A 25,677-nucleotide genomic window follows, 5' to 3' on the forward strand; every position below is an offset into this window, starting at 1 on the left:
TTTTTAAAAACAAACAAAAAACAATAACAAAAGTAATCCCTAACTGAAAAATATGTAGTGTATCAACCAACCAAAGCATCTAAATAAACAGTAATTGACAGCTTACTGTACCAAAAGTTGGCATTTGAGAGCTATGATCCCTCTCTATTGAACCACCTCCCTATTGAACCACCTCTTGTGTACTTCCTAGATGCTATACTAGATTCCTGATTGAACCCTACTAATACCTACTAACAGCCTGCTCTTCTACTGGTGACTCTGTTCTACAAGTAAAACTTAAGTATTAACAAATGTGATAAATAAAAATTCTCTGCATGTCTCAGCAAAAAAAAGAGTGAATTAATACATTTTATTCATTTTTGTAAGTGGCATAGGTTGTTCCTATCAATGGAGATAAAAATGGAATCCTATCAGGATACAATCTTATTCAAAGAACACAAATTTTAAAATTTTCTTTAGAAACAATGTAAGTTGCTTGTGTTTGCAATAATTTCTAATGTACTTCAAACATTAAACTTTAAAGTTAAATGTCTTACCTGGTTCAAGACAATAATTTCATCTGCATCAACCACTGTTGACAATCTGTGTGCAATGAAAATAGAAGTTCTATGTTTCACTGCATCCCTCATGGCACCAAGAATAGTCTGCAAGTTTGACAACAAGAACAGTAAGGGGGAGAGATTTATCTATTAGGTAAATGTAAATTAAAATATCAATATATTTCTTAAAAGAACACATAAAATGCCAGTTAATTTTGTTACATAAACTTTATACCACTACCAAATATTGTACCCAATCTAATAGTTACGAACAAGAGAACAAATCAAAGAGAGAAGGCAAACATGACCACATTATCATGGAAAAAGCTAGCTTTAAGATAGGCAACCACTTCTTTAAATTAGGTGGATATTTCCCATACTTAAAAACAAACAAATAAAATGAATCCACTGATGGCGGGAGAATAGCTAGGTATGATGTTTATCTGGCCAGACAGCAAAAACAAAATAAATAGGTAACCAAGTGATATGATGCAGAGAAATTTTAAAAAATCAAGAAAAGATATAAGACTCAAAGAGCACAGGAGCATTTTATTTTCCTTAGTTCTAACTCAGAGGACAGAAAGATTGACAAGGATAACTGTTCATGTCTAACTTGAAGAAACTTCTTTTTCAGAAGTATTCTGACTTCTTGAGGTATTCTGGAAAACACATCTTTTTTGCTTACTGTCTATAAAATATAAGAGAGGGCTTCCCTGGTGGCTCAGTGGTAAAGAATCCACCTGCAAGGCAGGAGACACAGGTTTAACACCTGGGTTGGCACAATTCCTTGGAGAAGTAAATGGTAACCCACTCCAGAATTCTTGCCTGGGAAATCCCTTGGACAGAATAGCCTAGTGCGCTATAGTCCATGGGGTCACAAAAGAGACATGACTTAGCCACTAAACAAAAATAACAAAAAAGTAAGGCAGCTGTATATATATTCAGCTATACTTGGAAACCTGGGTCTAAGTACAACTAGCTAGATGGAAATAGCAATATGGGGGATGGGGATAGGACCAATGTCTTCCTATAGGCATATCTAATCACTGTATTTATTAAAGGAATAAAAATACCTGAGTAGATGGTTACCCAGGAAAAGAAGACCTTAAACTTTACTATGGCAATTCAAACTTACTAAATCTTCTGATAACTCATTCCCTCAGCAGGGGACTCTCTTCTGCTGGCAATTAATGGATTATGCTCCTTGAGATAATAAAGGTATGTGACTCAAATAATGACTGTTGTGGGGACTCTGAATTTGCAATACATGTGGATGACACATTTTTAGATTTAAAGTTCTTGTAAGCAGATTCCTAGTCTGCTCGTGAATGGGGTCTAATGCAGCTTAAGGTTCTCTTTAAATATAACAAATTGTCAGATTAGCTTAAGATGGCAGAGTAGAAAGACATGAGCTTACTCTTACATAAACACCAAAATCACAACAGACTACTGAATAACCAAAGGCAAAAAAAAAAAAAAGCTTGAACCTAGCAAAAAAGATACCCTACATCCAAAGGCAAAGAAGACACAATAAGATGGTAGGAGGGGCGCAACATGATAAAAATTATACCACAGAAGTTCTTCCACAGGAGTGAAAGTCCTAAGTTTCACGTCAGGCTTCCCAGCCTAGTTCCAAAGAGATGGGGAAAGCAGAAATGCCACTCTAGGAGGACAGACACAAGGTTGTGTGTGCACCAGGACCCAGGATAAAAAAGCAGTGACTTCATAAGATACTATGCAAGACCTATCTGCTAATACTAGAGGGTCTCCTGTAGAGACAGGTGGCAGCTGTGGTTCACTATGGGGATAAAGACACTGGCAGTAGCAGATCTGTGGAGTGCTCATTGATGTGAGGCTACCAGGAAGCCACCATTAACCCCACCCCACCACAGACAAGTGGCTTCAAGTCTCCATGAGCATGGCCCTACCCACCAGAAGGACAAGACCCAGATCCACTCATCACAGGGTAGGAACCAGTCCCTCCCATCAGGAAGCCTACACAAACTCCTTAGACAGCAGCATCCACCAGAGAGCAGACAGCAGAACCAAGATGAACTACAATCCTGCAGCTGGCAGAATAGAAACTATATCCAATAGAAAGTTGGATAAAATGAGATGGCAGAGGAATATGTCCTAGATGAGAGAACAAGATAAAACCCCAGAAGAAAAACTAAGTGGAGACAGACACCTATTAGAAAAATAACTCAGAAATGATAGTGAAGAAGATCCAAGATCCTGAGATTAAAAAAAGACCAAAGATTGAGAAAATGCAAGAAAGGTTTAACAGAGACCTAAAGGAACTAAAGAACAAACAGAGATGAATAATACAATAACTGAAATGAAAAATACATTGGAAAGAATCAACAGCAGAATAACTGAAGCAGAAGAAGAGATAAGCGACCAGAAAGACAGAATGGTAGAAATCACAGAATAAAGAAAAAAAAAAGAAAAGAAAAGAAGTCAGTCTAAGAGACTTTTGGGCCAATATTAAACACAACAACATTCACATTATAGGAGTCCCAGAAGGACAAGAGAGAAAAAGGACGTGAGAAAACATTCTGAAGAGACAATAGCTGAGAACTTCCCTGACATGGGAAAGGAAACAGTCATCCATGTCCAGGAAGCACAGGGAGTCCCAGGCAGGATAAACCAAAGTGGGATATACCGAGACACATAGTATTCAACTTGACAAAAATTAAAGACAAAAAAATACTAAAAGCAACAAAGGAAAAACAACAATTAACATACAAGGGAACTCTTTAAGGTTATAAGCTTATTTCTCAACAGAAACTCTGCAGGTCAGAAGGGATTGGCACAATATATTTAAAGCAATGAAAGGGAATAACCTACAACCAAGAATACTCTACCCAGCAAGGTTCTCATTCACATTTGATGGAGAAATCAAAAGCTTTGCAGAAAAGTTAAAGCTAAGAGAATTCAATATCACTAGACTGACTTTGCAACAATTACTTAAGTTACTTCTCTAAGCAGAAAAGAAAAGGCCACAAATAGAAACAGGAAAATTATGAATGGAAAAACTCACTGTATATAAAAGAAAATATACATTAAAGGAAGGAAACAATCTACACAAAAATATGATATCAAAGCCAGCAACTGTGAGGAGAGGAGAGCACAAATGCAGGGTATTGGGAACAAATTAGAAATTAAAAGACCCGCAACTTAAAACAATCTTGCTAATATAAAGACTGCTTTATCAAAACTGGGCTTCCCTGGTGGCGCAGCAATAAAGAATCCATCTGCAATGCAGGAGACACAAGAGACTCGGGCTCAATCCCTGGGTTGCAAAGATCCCCTGGAGAAAAAATGGCAACGCACTGCCAGTATTTCTGCCTGGAAAATCCCATGGACAGAGGAGTCTAGTGGGCTATGGTCCATGGGATCACAAAAAGTTGGATACGACTGAAGTAACTGAGCATGACAAATACCAAAACCTCATGGTAACTGCATACCACAAAACTAAAATATTAACAGATACACATACAAATAAAAAAAAGGAATCCAAACACAACACTAAAGTTAGTCATCAATTTACAAGAGAACAAAAGAGGAAGAAGAGAAAAAAAGACCTACAAAAAAATCCGACAAATCAAAACAGTGAACAAATGGCAATAAGGATATATATATACATTGATAATTACCTCAAATATGAATGGATTAAATGCTCCAACCAAAAGACACAGACTGGCTGAATAGATACAAAAATAAGACCACTCTATATGCTGTTTATGAGAGACCAATTTTAGACCTAGGAACACATATGGACTGAAAGTGATGGGATGGAAAAAGGTATTCCATGCAAATAAAAATCAAAAGATGGAGTAGCCATACTCCTATGAGAAGAAGCAGACTGTAAAATAAAGACTGTCACAAGAGACAAAGAAGGACACTACATAATGACCAAGGAATCAATCCAAGAAGAATATATAATAATTATAAATATACATGCATCCAATATAGGAGCACCACAATACATAAGGCAAACACTAAGAGCCATAAAAGGGACAAATCAACAGTAACACAATAATAATGGGGGGACTTTAACACCCCACTCTCTTCAGTGGACAGAACATCCAGACAGAAAATTAATAAGAAAATACAAGCTTCAAGACAGACTTAACTGAGATTTACATGACATTCCATCTGAAAGCAGCAGAAAATACTTTCTTCTTAAGTGCACAGGGAACATTCTTCAGGATAGATCACATTTTGTGCCACAAATCAAGCCTCAGTAAATTTAAGAAAACTTAAATCATATCAAGCATCTTTTCTGACCACACTACGAGATTAGAAATCAATTACAAAAAGAAAAAAAAAACCTGTAAAAAACAAAAACACCCAGAGGCTAAAATATATGTTACTAAATAACCAACATGTCACTGAAGAAATCAAAAAGGAAACCAAACAATATCTAGAAACAAATGACAATGAAGACATGATGACCCAAAACCTTTGGGATACAGCAAAAGCAGTTCAGAGAGAGAAGTTTACATAGCAATTCAATCCTACCTCAAGACACAAGAAAAATATCAAATAAACAACCTGACCTTATACCTAAAGCAACTAGAGAAAGAAGAACAAAAAACTCTTAAGTAGTAGAAGGAAAGAAATCATAAAGATCAGAGCAGAAATAAATGAAATAGAAATGAAGAAAACAGTAACAAAGATCAATGAAACCAAAAGTTAGCTCTTTGAGTAGATCAACAAAACTGATAAACCTTTAGTCAGACTCATCAGGAAAAAAAGGGAGAAGATTTGAATCAATAACATTAGAAATGAAAAAGAAGTTACAACACTACAGAAACACAAAGGATCATAAGAAACTACTACAAGCAACTATATGCCAATAAAACGGACAACATGGAAGAAATGGACAAATTCTTAGAAAAGTATAACCTTCCAAGACTGAACCAGGAAAAATAGAAAATATGAACAGACCAATCACAAACTCTGAAATTTAAACTGTGATTAAACATATTCCAACAAACAAAAGCCCAGGGCCAGATGGCTTCACAGGTGAATTCTATCAAATATTTAGAGAAAACCTAATATCAATCCTTCTCAAAATCTTCCAAAAAATTGCAGAGGGAGGAATACCCCCAAGCTCATTCTACAAGGCACCATCATCCTGATACCAAAACCAGACAAACGTATCACAAAAAAAGAAAATTACAGGCCAATATAACTGATGAAAATACATCCATAAATTCCCCAAAAAATACTAGCAAACATAATCCAACAACATATTGAAAGAATCATACAACATGATCAAGCTGAATTTATCTCAGTGATTTAAGGATTCTTCAATATATGCAAATCAATCACTATGATAAGCCATATTAACAAACTGAAGAATAAAAACCATATGGCCATCTCAATAGATGCAGATAAAGATTTTCACAAAATTCAACACCCATTTATGATTAAAAAAACTCTAGAAAATGAGCATAGAGGGAACACAACCTCAACACAATAAATATGACAAACCCAGAGCAAACATCATTCTCAATGGTGAAAAACTGAAAGCATTTCTGTTAAGATCAGGAACAAGACAAAGGTGCCCACATTCACATTATTCAATAATTACTGAATTATTTCATTTTTTGGAAGTCCAAGCCATGGCAATCAGAGAAGAAAAATAAAAGGAATCCAAATGGGAAAAGAAGTAAAACTGTCATGATAACATGATTCTATACATTGAAAATCCTAAAGATGCAATCAGAAAACTACTAGAGCTAATCAATGAATTTAGTCAAGTTGCAGGGTACAGAAATCTCTTGCATTCCCATATACTAACAACAAAAGATCAGAAAAAGAAATTAAGGTGACAATCCCATTTACCACCGCAAAAAAAAGAATACCTAGGAATAAACATACCTAAGAAGGCAAAAGACCTATATGCAGAAAACTATAATGATGAAGGAAATCAAACATGACAAAAAAGATGGAGAGATATCAAGTTCTTGGATTGAAAGAATATTTTCAAAATGATTATACTACCCAAGGCAATCTAGAGATTCAGTGCAAGCCCTATGAAATTATCAATGGCATTTTTCATAAATTATAGACAAAAAAAATCTTAAAATTTGTATGGAGCCACAAAAAACCCTGAATAGACTAAGCTAACTTGATAAAGAAAAACGGAGCTGGAGGAACTGGGCTCCCTGGCTTCAGACTATACTACAAAGCTACAATCATCAAAACAGTTATGGTACTGGCACAAAAACAGAAATATAGACCAATGGAATAAGACAGAGAACCCAGAGTTAAGCCCATGCATCTATGGGTACCTTAGTTTTGACAAAGAAGGTAAGAATATACAATGGGGCAAAGATAGCCTCTTCAATAAGTGGTGCTGGGAAAACTGGACAGCCATATGTAAAAAAAAAAATGAAATTAGAACATTCTTTAACACCATACATAAAAATAAACTCAAAATGGATTAAAGACCCAAATTTAAGATGAGATATTATAAAACTCTTAGAGGAAAACATAAGCAGAACATGCTTACACAAATTGCAGCAATCTCTCTTTTGATTCATCTCACAGAGTAATAGAAATAAAAACAAAAGTAAATGAACCCTGACTAAACACAAAAGCTTTTGCACAACAAAGGAAACCATAAACAAAATGAAAAGACAACCCACAGAAGAGAAAATATTTGCAAATGATATTACTGATAAGCGATTAGTCTCCAAAATTTACAAACAGCTCATGCAGCTCAATATCAAAAACAAACAACTGAATCAAAAAATGGACAGAAGACATAGAGACATTTCTACAAAGGAGACACACTGATGGCCAACAGGCACATGAAAAGATGCTTGACATCACTAATTATGCAAATCAAAACTACAATGACGTATCACCTCACAATAGTCAGAATGGTCATCATCAAAAAGTCTAGAAACAATAAATGCTGGAGAGGGTGTGATGAAAGGAGAATTTTTCTACACTGCTGGTAGGAATGTAAAACGGTACAGCCACTATGGTTAACAATATAGAGGTTCCCTCAAAGCCTAAAAACAGAGCTACAATATGATCCAGCCATCTCACTCCGTCCTATAATCTGGAAAATAAAATGGCTCAAAACGATATATGCCAGGGTTCAATGAACCCAGTGTACATTATGGCACTGCTTACACAACAGTCATGGCCTGAAGCAGCCTAAATGTCTATTGACAGATGAATGGATAAAGAAAATATGGTATATGTACATAATGGAATATCATTCAGCCACTAAAAAGAATGAAATAATGCCATTTTCAGCAACGTGGATGAACCTGAAGATTATCATACTAAGTGAAGTAAGTCAGAAAAAGATAAACATCATAAGATATTTATATGCAGAATGGGGGAGGGTTAGATTGGGAGTTTGGGATTGACATGTACACAATGCTATATTTAAAATGTCAGATAAAGAGGCTGGGTTTCAAGATGGCGGAGGAATAGGACGGGGAGACCACTTTCTCCCCTACAAATTCATGGAAAGAACATTTGAACGCTGAGAAAATTTCACAAAACAACTTCTGATCGCTAGCAGAGGACATCAGGTGCCCAGAAAAGCAGCACATTGTCTTCGAAGGGAGGTAGGACAAAATATAAAAGATAAAAATGGAGACAAAAGAGCTATGGATGGAGACCCGTCCCGGGAAGGGAGTCTTAATAGAGGAAGTTTCCAATCACCAGGAAACCCTCGCACTGGCGGGACTGGGGGAAATTTTCGGCAATCTAACTGGGAGGAAAAATTGAACAAGGCCCACAGATTACGTGCCTAAAAGCAACTCCCAGCAGAAAAGTACCCCCAGACGCCCGCACCCGCCAGCAACAAGCGGGGGTGGAACGGAGAGGAGCGGGCGGCATTGCTTAGGGTAAGGACCAGCCCAAAGACCCTGAGAGCAACCAGAGGGAGCGTTTTTAAACTGTGGGATAGCAAGGGTCAGAATTAACCGGCCCGAACACACTGCTGGCGGTTCGCAAAACAAAGGGACTGAGAAACTCCAAAGAAGAGCCTGCCCATCCCCGCTGGGGGTAGGAAGCAGGGGGGAGGGGAAAAGGGCAAACTCAGCCCCTGAGAAGCCACCCCCTCCCACACTGCAAACAGGCCCCCGGTTCCTATCTAAAGACTTCCTGAGACCCGACTGGCGGCGCATGCTGGGGCCTCGGAGGGAAAAAGTGCGCCGTACCCGGGGAGATTGCGCCCAAGCCTCTGGCTGCCTGAGCCGCTCGCCACGGAGGGAAAAGGCACGCTGCATCCGGGGAGAGTGTGCCCAAGCCTCTGGCTGCCTGGGCTACTCGACGCGGAGGGAAAAGGCGCGCCACACCCGGGGAGAGTGCGCCCAAGCCTCTGGCTGCCTGAACCGCTCAGGCCAGGGAAGGCACAAAACGCAGGCGCAACCGAATCTGCCCCTTTGTGGCGTACCCGAAAACTGGAACCGCACTCAACGCAGGGCCTGCTCCATATAGAGCAGCCGGAAGCCTGAGCAGTGTAGACTGGGAAAGCACTGACACCCGTGAGCGAGGCAAACGCACTGTGGCCGGTGAGTGCTATCCACACAGAGCGCTATCTGTCTGCAGTGCCTCGCCCTCCCCGTAGCAGGACTGAACTGAACTAGCGAACCTAAATAAGAGATCACCTCCGCCCACCAGTGTCAGGGCGGAAATTAGACACCGAAGAGACAGCAAACAGAAGCCAAATAAACAAAGGGAACCACTTCAGAAAGGACCAGTGCAACAGATTAAAATCCCTGAAGGTAACACCGACTACACCGGAAGGGGCCTATAGATATCGAGAAGTGTAAGATGGAAAGAGGAGCTATCTGAAATTGAACTGAACCTACACTGACCGCAACAACTCCAGAGAAATTCCTAGATATATATGTATATTTTTTTTAATTAAAAAAAAATTTTTTTTCTTTCCCTTTTTTAAATTTTTTATTTTTTCTCTTTTATTTTCTTTTAAAATTCCCTATTACTCCCCCATTACTCCTCAACTTTCATTTTCATATATTTTTATGATTTTTTTATAAAGGGAAAAATTTTTTTTTCTTTTTTTTCTTTTTCTTGTTTTTCTCTCCTATTTCCTTTTAAAGTCCTCTAATACTCCTCTATTATTCCTTAATTTTCATGTTCATTTCACTATAACCTTGCCAAAAAAAAAAAGAGAGAGAAACCCTATTTCTAAATGGAACTTCATATCCATTTCTAAATTTTTTTTGAGTTTTTGTTTTTGTTTTTCGTGTATTGTATTTCAAAGAGTCTAACCTCTACACTAGATTTTTAATCTTTGTTTTTCAGTATGTGATATAAATTTTAGACATTAAGAATCCAATATTCAGTTCCCATTTCTATTCAGGAGTGTGGTGATTACTCTCCCACTTTTGACTCTCTGTTTTCTACCTCAGAACACCTCTATTTCCTCCTTTCCCCTTCTCTTCCCAATCCAACTCTGTGAATCTTCGTGGGTGTCTGGGCTACGGAGAACACTGGGAACAGATAACTGCGTAGATCTGTCTCTCTCCTCTTGAGTCCCCTTTTTGTCCTCCTGCTCACCTCTATCTCCTTCCTTCCTCTCCTATTCTTCATGTAACTCTGTGAACCTCTCTGGTTGTCTCACACAGTGGAGAATCTTTTCACCATTAACCTAGAAGTTTTATTATCAGTGCTGTATAGTTGGAGAAGTCTTGGGACTATTGGAAGAATAAAACTGAAATCCAGAGGCACGAGACTTAAGCCCCAAACCTGAGAAAACCAGAAAACTCCTGACTACACGGAACATTAAGGAATAAGAGACCATCCAAAAGCCTCCATACCTACAACAAAACCAACCACCACCCAAGAGCCAATAAGCTCCAGTACAAGACATACCATGCAAATTCTTTAGCAACACAGGAACACAGACCTGAGTGTCAACATACAGGCTGTCCAAAGTCACACCTAACACATAGACCCATCACAAAACTCATTACTGGACACTCCATTGCACTCCAGAGAGAAGAAACCCAACTCCATGCACCAGAACGCTGACACAAGCTTCCCTAACCAGGAAACCTTGACAAACCAATCGTCCAACCCCACCCACTGGGTGAAACCTCCAAAATAAAAAGGAACCACAGACCACAAGAATATAGAAAGCCCACTCCAGACACAGCAATCTAAACAAGATGAAAAGGCAGAGAAATACCCAACAGGTAAAGGAACATGAAAAAAGCCCACCAAGTCAAACAAAAGAGGAGGAAATAGGGAATCAACCTGAAAAAGAATTTAGAATAATGATTAAAAAAAAGTCAATTAAAAATTAATAATGAAATAAATGAGATCAAAAACACTCTGGAGGGAACCATGAGTAGAATAACAGACAGAAGATAGGATAAGTGAGTTAGAAGATAAAATGGTGGAAATAAATGAAGCAGAGAGGAAAAAAGAAAAAAAGAATCAAAAGAAATGAGGACAACCTCAGGGACCTCTGGGACAATGTGAAACGCCCCAACATTCGAATCATAGGAGTCCCAGAAGAAGAAGACAAAAAGAAAGGCCATGAGAAGTTACTTGAGGAGATAATATCTGAAAACTTCCCTGAAATGGGGAAGGAAATAGCCACCCAAGTCCAAGAAACCCAGAGAGTCCCAAACAGGATAAACCCAAGGCAAAACACCCCAAGACACATATTAATCAAATTAACAAAGATCAAACACAAAGAACAAATATTAAAAGCAGCAAGGGAGAAACAACAAATAACACACAAAGGGATTCCCATAAGGATAACAGCTGATCTATCAATAGAAACCCTTCAGGCCAGAAGGGAATGGCAGGACATACTTAAACCAATGAAAGAGAATAACCTACAACCTAGATTACTCTATCTAACAAGGATCTCATTCAGATATGAAGGAGAACTCAAAAGCTTTACAGACAAGCAAAAGCTGAGAGAATTCAGCACCAGCAAACCAGCTCTTCAACAAATACTAAAGGATATTCTCTAGACAGGAAACACAGAAAGGTGGTATAAACGTGAACCCCAAACAACAAAATAAATGGCAACGGGACCATACCTATCAATAATTACCTCAAATGTAAATGGGTTGAATGCCCCAACCAGAAGACAAAGGCTGGCTGAATGGATACCAAGGCAAGACCCCTATATATGCTGTCTACAAGAGACCCACCTCAAAACAAGGGACACATACAGACTAAAAGTGAAGGGCTGGAAAAAAATATTCCACGCAAACGGAGACCAAAAGAAAGCAGGAGTCACAATACTCATATCAGATAAAATAGACTTTCAAATAAAGGCTGTGAAAAGAGACAAAGAAGGACACTACATAATGATCAAAGGATCAATCCAAGAAGAAGATATAACAATTATAAGTATATATGCACCCAACATAGGAGCACCGCAATATGTAAGGCAAACGCTAACGAGTATGCAAGAGGAAATTAATAGTAACACAATAATAGTAGGAGACTTTAATACCCCACTCACAACTATGGATAGATCAACTAAACAGAAAATGAACAAGGAAACACAAACTTTAACGGACACAATGGACCAGCTAGACCTAATTGACATCTATAGGACGTTTCACGCCAAAACAATCAACTTCACCTTTTTCTCAAGTGCACATGGAACCTTCTCCAGAATAGATCACATCCTGGGCCATAAATCTAGTCTTGGTAAATTAAAAAAAAACTGAAATCATTCCAGTCATCTTTTCTGACCACAGTGCAGTAAGATTAGATCTCAATTACAGGAGAAAAATTATTAAAAATTCAAACATATGGAGGCTAAACAACACGCTTCTGAATAACCAACAAATCATAGAAGAAATCAAAAAAGAAATAAAAATATGCATAGAAATGAATGAAAATGAAAACACAACAACCCAAAACCTATGGGACACTGTAAAAGCAGTGCTAAGGGGAAGATTCATAGCATTACAGGCCTACCTCAAGAAACAAGAAAAAAGTCAAATAAATAACCTAACTCTATACCTAAAGCAACTAGAGAAGGAAGAAATGAAGAACCCCAGGGTTAGTAGAAGGAAAGAAATCTTAAAAATTAGGGCAGAAATAAATGCAAAAGAAACTAAAGAGATCATAGCAAAAATCAACAAAGCTAAAAGCTGGTTTTTTGAAAAAAATAAACAAAATTGACAAACCATTAGCAAGACTTGTTAAGAAACAAAGGGAGAAGAACCAAATTAACAAAATTAGAAACGAAAATGGAGACATCACAACAGACAACACTGAAATACAAAGGATCATAAGAGACTACTACCAGCAGCTCTATGCCAATAAAATGGACAACTTGGAAGAAATGGACAAGTTCTTAGAGAAGTATAACTTTCCAAAACTGAACCAGGAAGAAATGGAAGATCTTAACAAACCCATCACAAGCAAGGGAATCGAAACTGTAATCAGAAATCTTCCAGCAAACAAAAGCCCAGGACCAGATGGCTTCACAGCTGAATTCTACCAAAAATTTAGAGAAGAGCTAACACTTATCTTACTCAAACTCTTCCAGAAAATTGCAGAAGAAGGTAAACTTCCAAACTCATTCTATGAGGCCACCATCACCCTAATTCCAAAACCAGACAAAGATGCCACAAAAAAAGAGAACTACAGGCCAATATCACTGATGAACATAGATGCAAAAATCCTTAACAAAATTCTAGCAAACAGAATCCAACAACATATTAAAAAAATCATACACCATGACCAAGTGGGCTTTATCCCAGGAATGCAAGGATTCTTTAATATCTGCAAATCAATCAATGTAATATACCACATTAACAAATTGAAAGATAAAAACCATATGATTATCTCAATAGATGCAGAAAAAGCCTTTGACAAAATTCAACATCCATTTATGATTAAAACTCTCCAGAAAGCAGGAATAGAAGGAACATACCTCAACATAATAAAAGCTATATATGACAAACCCACAGCAAGCATCACCCTCAATGGTGAAAAATTGAAAGCATTTCCCCTGAAATCAGGAACAAGACAAGGGTGCCCACTCTCACCACTACTATTCAACATAGTTTTAGAAGTGTTGGCCACAGCAATCAGGGCAGAAAAAGAAGTAAAAGGAATCCAGATAGGAAAAGAAGAAGTGAAACTCTCTCTGTTTGCAGATGACATGATCCTCTACATAGATAACCCTAAAGACTCTACCAGAAAATTACTAGAGCTAATCAACGAATACAGTAAAGTTGCAGGATATAAAATTAACACACAGAAATCTCTTGCATTCCTATACACTAACAATGAGAAAACAGAAAGAGAAATTAAGGAAACAATACCACTCACCATTGCAACAAAAAGAATAAAATACTTAGGAGTATATCTACCTAAAGAAACAAAAGACCTATACATAGAAAACTATAAAACACTGATGAAAGAAATCAAAGAGGACACAAACAGATGGAGAAATATACTGTGTTCATGGATTGGAAGAATCAATATTGTCAAAATGGCTATACTACCCAAAGCAATCTATAGATTCAATGCAATCCCTATCAAACTACCAATGGTATTTTTCACAGAACTGGAACAAATAATGTCACAACTTGTATGGAAATACAAAAAACCTCGAATAGCCAAAGTAACCTTGAGAAAGAAGAATGGAACTGGAGGAATCAACCTGCTCTACTTCAGACTATACCACAAAGTCACAGTCATGAAGACAGTATGGTACTGGCACAAAGACAGAAATATAGATCAATGGAACAGAATAGAAAGCCCAGAGATAAATCCACGAACCTATGGTCACCTTATCTTCGACAAAGGAGGCAAGGATATACAATGGAAAAAAGACAACCTCTTTAACAAGTGGTGCTGGGAAAACTGGTCAACCACCTGTAAAAGAATGAAACTAGAACACTTTCTAACACCATACACAAAAATAAACTCAAAATGGATTAAAGATCTAAATGTAAGACCAGAAACTATAAAAATCCTAGAGGAGAACATAGGCAAAACACTCTCCAACATAAATCACAGCAGGATCCTCTATGACCCACATCCCAGAATTTTAGAAACAAAAGCAAAAATAAACAAATGGGACCTAATGAAACTTAAAAGCTTTTGCACAACAAAGGAAACTATAAGCAAGGTGAAAAGACAGCCCTCAGATTGGGAGAAAATAATAGCAAACGAAGCAACAGGCAAAGGATTAATCTCAAAAATATACAAGCAACTCCTCCAGCTCAATTCCAGAAAAATAAATGACCCAATCAAAAAATGGGCCAAAGAACTCAACAGACATTTCTCCAAGGAAGACATACAGATGGCTAACAAACACATGAAAAGATGCTCAACACATCACTCATTATCAGAGAAATGCAAATCAAAACCACAATGAGGTACCATTACACGCCAGTCAGGATGGCTGCTATCCAAAAGTCTACAAGCAATAAATGCTGGAGAGGGTGTGGAGAAAAGGGAACCCTCTTACAGTGTTGGTGGGAATGCAAATTAGTACAGCCACTATGGAAAACAGTGTGGAGATTTCTTAAAAAGCTGGAAATAGAACTGCCATATGACCCAGCAATCCCACTTCTGGGCATACACACCAAGGAAACCAGATCTGAAAGAGACACGTGCACCCCAATGTTCATCGCAGCACTGTTTATAATAGCCAGGACATGGAAGCAACCTAGATGCCCATCAGCAGACAAATGGATGAGGAAGCTGTGGTACATATACACCATGGAATATTACTCAGCCATTAAAAAGAATTCATTTGAATCAGTTCTAATGAGATGGATGAAACTGGAGCCCATTATACAGAGTGAAGTAAGCCAGAAAGATAAAGACCATTACAGTATACTAAGACATATATATGGAATTTAGAAAGATGGTAACGATAACCCTATATGCAAAACAGAAAAAGAGACACAGATGTATAGAACAGACTTGTGGACTCTGGGAGAAGGCAATGGTGGCATGTTTCAAGAGAACAGCATCGAAACATGTATATTATCTAGGGTGAAACAGATCACCAGCCCAGGTTGGGTGCATGAGACAAGTGCTCGGGCCTGGTGCACTGGGAAGACCCAGAGGGATCGGGTGGAGAGGGAGGTGGGAGGGGGGACCGGGATGGGGAATACATGTAAATCCATGGCTAATTCATTTCAATGTATGACAAAAACCACTGCAATGATGTAAAGTAATTAGCCTCCAACTAATAAAAATAAATGGAAAAAAATAAAATAAAATGTCAGATGTCCCTGGTGGTATAGTAGATAGGAATTTGCCTACCAATGCAGGAGACATTGGTTTGATCTCTGGTCCAGGAAGATTTCACATGCCATGGAGAACTAAGCCTGTGCACTACAACTACTGAGCCTGCATGCCACAAGTACTGAGCTCTAGGGCCTGTGAGCTGCAATTACCGAGCCCATGTGTCTAGAGCCTATGCTCCACAATAAGAGAAGCCCAAGCACCACGCTGAAGAGCAGCCCCACAACTAGTGAAACCTGCACATCACAACAAAGACCCAGTGCAGCCAAAAATAAATAATTAATTTTTAGAAAAGTCATTCCATTAAAAAATATATAAATAAGATTTCAAATTTTTAAAATAAATAAATAGAACAAATCCTCATGCTAAACAACTGACCTGGAAACTAAGCTGTTTTAAACATATGGTAGAACAACTAGTATCCCCTGAACCTTAACTCCATATGCAAATATCAATATATGTCATACATGTTGTGAAGCTGAATTCAGCCCTATCCTTCAACAACATGGTTTTACTATATATTCATGTAAAATGTAGGTGAATGGAGGCAACTGACAAATTACATCACTCTTATCTTCAGTGCTTGGAGAAGGAAATGGCAACCCTCTCCAGTATTCTTCCCTGGGAAATCCCATGGACACAATCTTCAGTTCTAGATTAAGGGGATTCATTTATGATGTTATGACTGCCGGCAAGTCTTTAGTTTAATACAAAAATGTTATGAAGTCTACTGTGTTTTTTGGGTAGTACCATGACATCAATTTCATAACATCTTAGAGCTTCACAATACTTGTTGTAAAATGAACATAAATTGATATCAGCACTGTAGCACAATACTTGTTGTAAAATGAACATAAATTGATATCAGCACTGTAGGCTGTGTGTGTCAAGTTTACACCTTAGTGAGCTGCTCCATGATAACTGAAAGTTTTTCTGGTATGTACTGTGTCAGAACCATTTACATGACTTGTTTCAGTGTGTGTTATGTGGCAGATTAGGTGATTCCCAGAGCTTTGCAAGATGCAAGCATTATACAATAAGATCAAAAGGTGCCACATAGTTTCAAAAGGAGATATATTTGCAAACAGACTTAAAATATGTGATATTCTGGCATTCTTACTGTCAACACTTCCTTTATCAGAGAAAAGGGCTAAGCACCTCCTTTTGAAGCTCATTCAAAAAGCAAAAGAATGTAGCTACTTACTGAAATTTCCATGGAAAAAAGTTAAGCAATGAGAATTGAAGAGTTTTATGTTTTCACCATCATTTACCTCTTCAGTAATTGAGTCTAATGATGAAGTAGCTTCATCATACAGAATGACTGGGGGGTTCTTCAAAATGGCTCTTGCAATTGCTACTCTTTGCTTTTCTCCTCCTGGTAAAGAAAATTTTAACAGAGTATAACATAAAGACATATTTTATATTTCCAGTATTTTTCCATTAATCATAACCACCAAGTAATACCTTCAATATTTATTTTTACTCTTGATTATTCATTTTACTCATTTCTAAGAGTCTATATTCATATATAATATCCCTTGACAAACTATATTCCCTGGAACATTAATGTAATTCTGGATTCTGACTTCATGGCAGGCAAAAAGAACAAAGAGGGGAGGTGACAATTTCAATTCTAGAATTACTTCTCTCACCAAAAATATGCTCATGACATACATTATTTTATATGTACTTTATATTACTTCCCAATGAACAGTGACTTCAGATAGAAAAATTCCAATATGACAGAATCCACAAAGCCAAAAACAAATTCAATATATGAAGTCTGAAAACCTGAAGACATGAAACTATGAATATCTAAATTTAATTCTTAATATAACAAAGTACCATTCAGCCAGTATTCTGAAAGACTTTTTTTTTTTACAGAAAGCTATTATTTTCACAGCACTCTTTCAATGTTAAGGCTGTATCCTAGGACCTCTTATTTCACCTTAGTTCTTTGCTATAGGGCTCTAGCACAGCAGAATTTTAAAACAGAAAGACTACAGAGGCCCAGAAAAGTTAAGTGATTTGCTCGAGGTCACAGAGCAAGTTCTGGCAGAATCTGAACAAGACTCGACTAATTCCCAGTCCAATGCTTTTTCTTTCACAATGTACGAACCCACAATTACTCCTAAATATACTCTAAAGAAAATAAAGAAACCTTCCTTTCTTCATTGGGACTCTCATAGGTCTAAGGCCATCAATCTTACATAAAACTTTGGTTGGAAGTATAAAAGATTCCCTGGTGGCTCAGACAGTAAAGAATTTGCCTGCGATGCAGGAGACCAGGGTTTGATCCCTGAGTCGGGAAGATCCCCTGGAGAAGTGAATGGCTACCCACTCCAGTATTCTTGCAAGCTGCTTGCACACAGAATGTACCTAGTCAATGTTGTGATGCCAGTTTATCATGAGAAATAAGATTCATTAAAATTCATGTGGATATTCTTCATTCTCTTTTTCTTACCCTCATCCCTAATCTATAAAGCTCCCCCCGAAACTAAGCTAGAATGAAGAGTAAATGCAAAGAGTGTAGGATGTTTATATGAGTTACATTAATACTTTCAGGCACTAGATATTATCATACTTCCAGAGTTCAAATAATTCAGGGCAAAGAAACATTTTTATGAATCCTCAAGAAAATTCACTTTAGGATAGTCCATTATAAAACTTAATAATCATCTCTAATTAAACACTTAAAATGAAGAAGCCCTAAAATTTACTTGGTCACTGAACCAACAAAGACAGGAAAATGAAGCTGGCTATAAGGAAGTATACCAAGTATCAGGAAGTCTCAAGTATCAAAAATATCCCATAATAATCTAAGAAATTATGAGGAGATACACTGTGCTGTGCTTAGTTGCTCAGTCGTGTCCAACTCTTTGCAACACCATGGGCTGTAGCATGCCAGGCTCCTCTGTCCATGGGGGTTCTCCTTGCAAGAATACTGGAGTGGGATGCCATGCCCTCCTCCATGATCTTCCCAACCCAGGGATCAAATCCAAGTCTCCCACATTGCATGTGGATTCTTTACCATCTGAGCCACCAGGGAAGCCCATGAACACTGGAGTGGGCAAGGAATTGAACTGGGGTCTCCTGCATTGCAGGAAGATTCTTTACCAGAAGATACACTATTTACTATCAAATTACTTGTCTCTACTCTTCTTTCCCATGTGAATAATGATCTTGGCTTTCCTTCAAGATAATAAGTTAACACTGATCTCACCATGTATCAGTAACTTACTATTAAGCACTTACAGTGTTTGCAGCTGTGAGTGAAAAAAAAAAAAGAGACCTGCATGATTTTATAACAGTTACTTCTAGCATGTTGAACTGTTCATTTACAGTGATAGACAGGAAACTGGGAACTTTGCCAAAAGAGACTAGATAAGCATTAGGTTTGTACTCTGTCATTACATTTTTTAGTAAATGGTTCTGACAAATTAAAGTTTGAAGGGTGAATATAAGTGGGGGCCAGGTCTAAAATCTTTGATTACCTGAAAGCTTGAGTCCTCGTTCCCCTACTTGAGTGTCATATCCATGTGGCATTCGAAGAACTGCATCATGGAGTCCAGCTAATTTTGCCACTGCATATACTTGCTCGGGTGAAGCACTGATGTTTCCATATAAGAGGTTGTAGTAAATGGTATTATGGAAGAGGACAGCATCCTGGACCAGATTTATGTATATACACACATAGATACGCATATTTCATATTTTAAAAATTCAAACAATAGTAAAGACATAAAGAGCAGAATGTGATAAAAGGGGTCTTTTATTAATATCATCCCTCATGCCCTCTCCACTTCCCTTCCCAGAGCTAATCACCATGAACTGTTTGTTGTGTATCATTCCAAACTTTTTCTGATACATTTATATGCTTAAACATACACCTTTTTTTTTCACCCAACAAAAGTGGGGCCATACCATATAAGTTGTTTTTTTCACTTAACACATTCTGGGGATTGTTCATGTCAATAACAGAAACATACCTCATTCTTTTTAACAGTTCTGTGATACTAAGGATGTATCATATTTATCTTATCCATTCCTATACTGATGGATATTAGTTAAAACTTTTGCTACCATAAACAATGTTGAAATAAAATATCATTGTATAATGACTTATACATACCCATGTATTTCTATAAGAAGGATTCCTAGAAGCAGACTGATGGGTTACAAGCATACATTTACCCTTGGGTAGTACGGCCCAACTATCTTCCAAAAAACGCTCCAACAGCATATACTCCAACCAACAATGTATGAGGGTGCCAGGTCCCCATATCCTCAACAACCCTGGATATTAATAAGTTTTCATTGTTGCTACTTTTATGGGTAAAATGTGGTTTTTGTTTAAATTGGCATTTCTCTTATTACTAATGAAATTGAATATATTTTCATATATTAATATCTCAGAAGCTTTTAAATTGGATTTAAAGCACAGAAAGCAAAGAATTTATGCATTATAGATATTTGGGGGGAGAAAGTTCACTGCAAGCATTCATTTGATACTTCAATTTATTCTGACATGGCACACTAAAGCTAATTTACTTAATGCAAGTATCTACTTCCCACCTTAAGTATCCAATGGTTGTAAGGCAACAGTTAGTAAGATGAAACAAAATGATTCTATTGATTAACAGTAACCAATACAGTCAATTAATTAAGATCTTCTTTAATATCATAATCAGCCCTAGAGTTACAGATATTATTTCAAATCATATTTTAATAACTTTTACACCTACTACTAATATAAACTTTTCTTGTATGGAGGTGGTAGTTCAATCCAATGAGTTTAAAGTTCTGCAAAGAGAAAATACTTATTTTTAAATATTTTCTATTTAGAAAAAAAAATGCTAACTGGAAATGTTAAAAATACAAAATGTATGGTAAAATAAAAGTTAATTAAACAATACATAATCCCACCAGCCAGCAATAACTACTATTAACATGTTGGTGTATTTTCTCCAATTTTTTTCTGTTACATGTATTTATTTAATATTATAAATTGGAGATATTACATTTTGTTTAGAAATTCTTTTTCAACAAACTTTGTATCTGAGTATTTTTCCATGATACTCAATACTCTTTACAACATGATATTTATATTGTTTCCAATTTCTGCTATTATAAACAAACTATAATGAACAGCTTAGCATATAAAAATCTGTTCACTTCTCTTTATTTCCTTACTAAAACTTCCTAGAGACAGAATTACTGTAATAAAGACTAAATATTTTTCAGACTCTTGTTATATACTGCCAATTTGCTCATCAGGAAAGCTGTATGCTTCCTCCAGCAAGAGACTGGCCATTTCACATAGCCTTACCCAAACTAGACATCATGAATTTTTAAATCTTTACCAGTCTGATAGGTGAAAAGTGGTATACCACTGCTGATTTAATTACTAAGATTTCTAATGAGGATAAGCATCTTTTCTTTCATTTATTGACCATGTATATTTTTCCTTAGTGAATAAAACGCTTTATTTTTCAAAATAATTCAACATATAGTCTACAAATCACCTAAATCAAAATCACCTAGGAGGCATATTTGCAAATGCAGGTTTCCGAGGCTCACACTGCCCTCATAAACAGTGTGCGAAAGGGAGTTGGAATTTCAATAATCTCCCTAGGTGACTCATGCACTCCAAATTTGGGATTCTCAGTGAAAGGGAGGACAGGCAGAGTGGCATGCGTCAGATCACTTGAGGACCTTTTACTAGCTACATAACATGGACAAAGAAGCCTGGCAGGCTACAGTCCATGGGGTCACAAAGAGTTGAACACAACTTAGCAACTTAACCACCTATGCTACAACTAAGTCCCAGGTCTTTCTATTGGCTTTCAGCATCAGAAAAGCTTACAACCTATAAGGCCATCTCCTTATCTTCTCAGAGCTTACTCTGAACTTGTTTCCCCCTACAGTCACTCAGCAAATACTTGTTAAATGCTCACTATGGGTCATGCACTGTGTTTGGTACTTGGGGACAAGGCATACCAACTTGAAGTTGGCAGCCAAATTGTTTTATAATTTTTATAGATTTACTATGTCAAAAACTGCTCAAATAATAGTTTTCATTTACTGAACAGTTATGTGAGGGACATTGTACTTGGTGCTTTACACATATATCTCTAATCCATATTAATTCTGTCCCATAAGAAAAATGATATACTTATTTTACAGATGAGGAAACTGAGGCCCACAACTATACAACATATAAGGGTTAAACCTGGGCTTAGAAAAAAGTTCTGACTCCAGTCTGACTTCTTTCCTCTATGTTATGTTTTCTTCCTAAGGCTTAAAAAAAATCTTCCCATCATGAAGATTTTTAAATTCATGTTTTTTGGTAACAGAATATGGCCTGTAGGGCCTAACGCTTCCAACTTAAATTAACATATATTGACTCCTTGGATCCAAATTATTCTAGTAAAAGATCCAGCAACCCAACAAATATTCCCCCAAATAGGTATTTTTCCTTTTTGAAATACCTGAGGTACCACTCCCACTGCCCTCCGAAGGCTTTCCAGGCTCACATCTTGTATATTTTGACCAGCAAGGTAAATGTTACCCTTTCGAGGCTCATAGAAGCGAAATAATAGCCTCACTATTGTGCTTTTCCTGAAATGGAAAACAAGGAAAGGTTACATAGCTCCAACTGGCATTAAGGAACCCCTATTTTAAACTACAGTAATCATTTTATTATGACAAAGAAAAAATATTACATTGGGAATCATCAATGATGCAAAATTTTATAAACAACTAAATTACCCACCCTGACCCACTACCTCCTACAATAGCCACTTTCTTTCCTGCAGGGACTTCAAAAGATATTCCATTAAGGACTTTCTGCCCCTCAATGTATTCAAAATGCACATTATCAAAGGCCACCGTAGCTGTCTGTGGTGTGATCTGAAGGGGAGATGCCATCGCTTTGTCCTAGCAGGGAAGAGAAAAAAAAAAGCCACTTTATACACCGCCTAGAGTATTGCTATGCAGATAATTTTCTAATTCACAGAGATAAAAAGGAAAATAATGGGAAAGGAGAGAGTTTATAAGTGGAGTTAGACCACTTCTATGCATGCTTTTAAAGATCTGTTTTTTTCCTCACTGCTAAGGCAAAAATCCTGAATGCTCTGATTTCTAATCAATTTGTTTTGGGGAAGAAGAGAGATGGTGGGCAGGGGAGAAAGGAGGTTGAGACTATAAGGACAGGCAATAACATTTTGTATCATTATTAGCAAAAGTAAATCAAGTGCAAATACAAATAATTGAAGTTAACAAAATTTAGTGTCTAGGTATAAAATTCTTTGCTAATGTTGTAAGGTTTCTAAACATAGAAGTAAAAGCTGTAACAGCCTTTTAATACACATTATAGTCCCAATTCCTGCAAAAGATAAATTAGTTTGCTAACATGGTGATATAAGACTGTTATCCCAGAATAATATCATTATGGGATGATGCTTATATGCTTTTAAAAAGGTATTAAATACATTACTTACTTTAATTCGGGTGTCTACCTTGAGTAGAGTAAACAAGGTGTTCATATCTATAAGTGCTTGTCTAGTCTCTCTGTATACAGTTCCCAGAAAGTTAAGGGGTAATGAAAGCTGAAAAAGCAGTCCATTCACCATTACTAAATCTCCAACAGTAAGGGTACCTTAAAATGCAGTTGGTAGAGAAAAAAAATACTTTAGATGTCATGAACTTTCCAGTTTAAGATAAAGAAGTTTACAGTTTATTACTGTGGAATACAGTTCAAAACATACATAATCAGCAATGGTAAGGCTTACTCTAATTCCAAAGCATTTTAACCCAAGATTTAGGAATATAGGGAACTAAATATGTGCTCAGTGGAATGGGAAAAGCCTACCCATACACTACACATGATATATAAGAAAAAAGAATGGTTTAAAAAAACAGAATGGTTTAAAAATGCAGACTGAAATGGAAGGCTGAAAATCTTTCCTTTCTTCCTAAGATACTAGCATAATATAAAGTAGAATTTTTTAAAAGTATAAATTAAAACATTGGAGCAAATGGATATCATGATTGGGAATGATCAATCATATATTAAGGTCACAGTGAATGAAAGAATCCTAACTGAGCAGGCAAGTTACAGAAAAGAGGCAAGGATATTATTTATTTTTGAAATGTTTTACAAATGAACAGCCAATAGATAAAAGCGTTACTAGTAATTTTTTTATAAGACTTTTCACGCTTTAGTCCTTTGGACTAAACACTAAGTTAATTACACTTCTTTCCAGGTCCACAAGAGAAATTAGAAATATTAGATGATAAAAAGTATGTTACTCCTAAAAGAATCAGATTGAAACCCCACAAACAGCAATCCCCATCAATGAGAAAATCAGTGCTAAATTTGTAGCATTAAACAAAACAACATACCATCAAGAAAACATATTGTGATACAAAAATGAAAGTACTCCAAGGATGTTATAGTACCTTATTAAATATGCTTTATATTTAAGACTAAAATACATATTCCTTTCACTAATATTTATTTATAAAGGTGAAGTAAAACACTGACAAACATGAAAACCACAGATCTATTACCTGCCACAATTCCCTGACTGGCGAGCACCATTATGGCTGTTAAGCCAACACTGAAAATAGCACTTTGACCAAAGTTCAGCATAGCCAGAGTAGAGGTACTTTTCAATGAAGCAGCTTCATATGTCTTCAAAAATCCATCATATCTTTGTGCTTCATAATTTTCATTATTAAAATACTACAAAATACATAAAAATAGCAATTACATACAAGTATAATTGGAATCAGACTTCATCTATGGATACAATTTTGTATTGCACAGGAAATTTTAAAAACTAACTTTCATTACATTGGACTATGGTATGCCTGCAGTTTTCCACAATGAACAGTATTTTAAAAGTCCATAAAATTCATCCCCAAAATATTTAAAGAATGCCTAGTTAATTTAAATCCAGATCTATAAAAGCTGTCAAGGGACTTCCTTCACAAAGCCTTCCCTTGATCCCCTGAGACTCTCTGAATTCACAATTTCATTGCCCCCACCACATTATGCCTTTTTGTGTCATCACTTGCATACTTTAACTCTCCCAATGCTTGGCAAATTCTGGGAGGGCAAGAATTAAACAGCAATCATTGATTTTACTGCCCTCCTCATTACAAGACTTAGCATAGTGCTTTGCACACAAGAGGCATTCAGTAATATTTGTTAAATGGAAAAATGAACAAATAAATGAAAGAATTAGTGAAAAGCACTATGCTAGGCACTATGAAGGATAGAGAGTCAAATCTCTGTGTGTATTCTGAATCAAATGCTAACTATACTATCACTTATAAATTAATTTAGAAGGTAAAGTTCTGATGGTGCCACACAAAAAATGAGGTAGAAAGAAAGGATAATTCCTAAATAAAAGAAAAATAATAAAGTACTATTATTTCATCATACCAAGAGATCTTATCCTAATCTGCAGCTCTAACTTACAGCACCTATAATATTAAATGGCAGAACAAATCTTAGTGCAGTGTGAAAGGAAGAAAAAGCCAAATTAAACATATTACCTTCACAGTTTCATAATTCAGCAGCGAGTCTATGGCAGCATTGCCTGCATCATTATCTGCTTTGTTCATTTCTATTCTAAATTTAGTTCTGTAAGACAAAGGTGCATAGGTATGGAATGTCTGCTATAGAAGCATAACTAACTTCTTCACCTTGACTGACCTCTGGGGAATACCTTACCTCCACTGTGTGATGGCAACTGTGAATGCTGTGTATGCACCAAGTGTCCCAAGGGTCACCAATGCAAACTGGGCACCACATCTATAATACTGGAAAAGGCAAAAAAAAAGAAATGAGCTTGGTCATTAT

General features: G+C 36.8%; 1 protein-coding gene across 2 annotated transcripts in view; it reads right to left on the reverse strand.

Annotated features, from left to right (window-relative positions):
* The window catches only part of ABCB7 (ATP binding cassette subfamily B member 7), a 139,685-nt gene that overhangs the window by 10,939 nt on the left and 103,069 nt on the right, over positions 1-25,677 (reverse strand). For both annotated transcript variants that reach the window (XM_070461858.1, XM_070461859.1), the window contains 9 exons: positions 25,549-25,637; positions 25,371-25,458; positions 24,378-24,552; positions 23,306-23,463; positions 22,579-22,742; positions 22,295-22,424; positions 19,298-19,469; positions 17,075-17,178; positions 537-644 (listed from right to left, as the gene is read on the reverse strand). In XM_070461858.1, the coding sequence (XP_070317959.1) occupies positions 537-644; positions 17,075-17,178; positions 19,298-19,469; positions 22,295-22,424; positions 22,579-22,742; positions 23,306-23,463; positions 24,378-24,552; positions 25,371-25,458; positions 25,549-25,637 (1,188 nt within the window). The remainder of the gene's footprint in view (positions 1-536; positions 645-17,074; positions 17,179-19,297; positions 19,470-22,294; positions 22,425-22,578; positions 22,743-23,305; positions 23,464-24,377; positions 24,553-25,370; positions 25,459-25,548; positions 25,638-25,677) is intronic.

The sequence above is a fragment of the Odocoileus virginianus genome, chromosome X (assembly GCF_023699985.2).
Source record: "Odocoileus virginianus isolate 20LAN1187 ecotype Illinois chromosome X, Ovbor_1.2, whole genome shotgun sequence".
In the NCBI taxonomy this organism is placed as follows: Eukaryota; Metazoa; Chordata; class Mammalia; order Artiodactyla; family Cervidae; genus Odocoileus; species Odocoileus virginianus.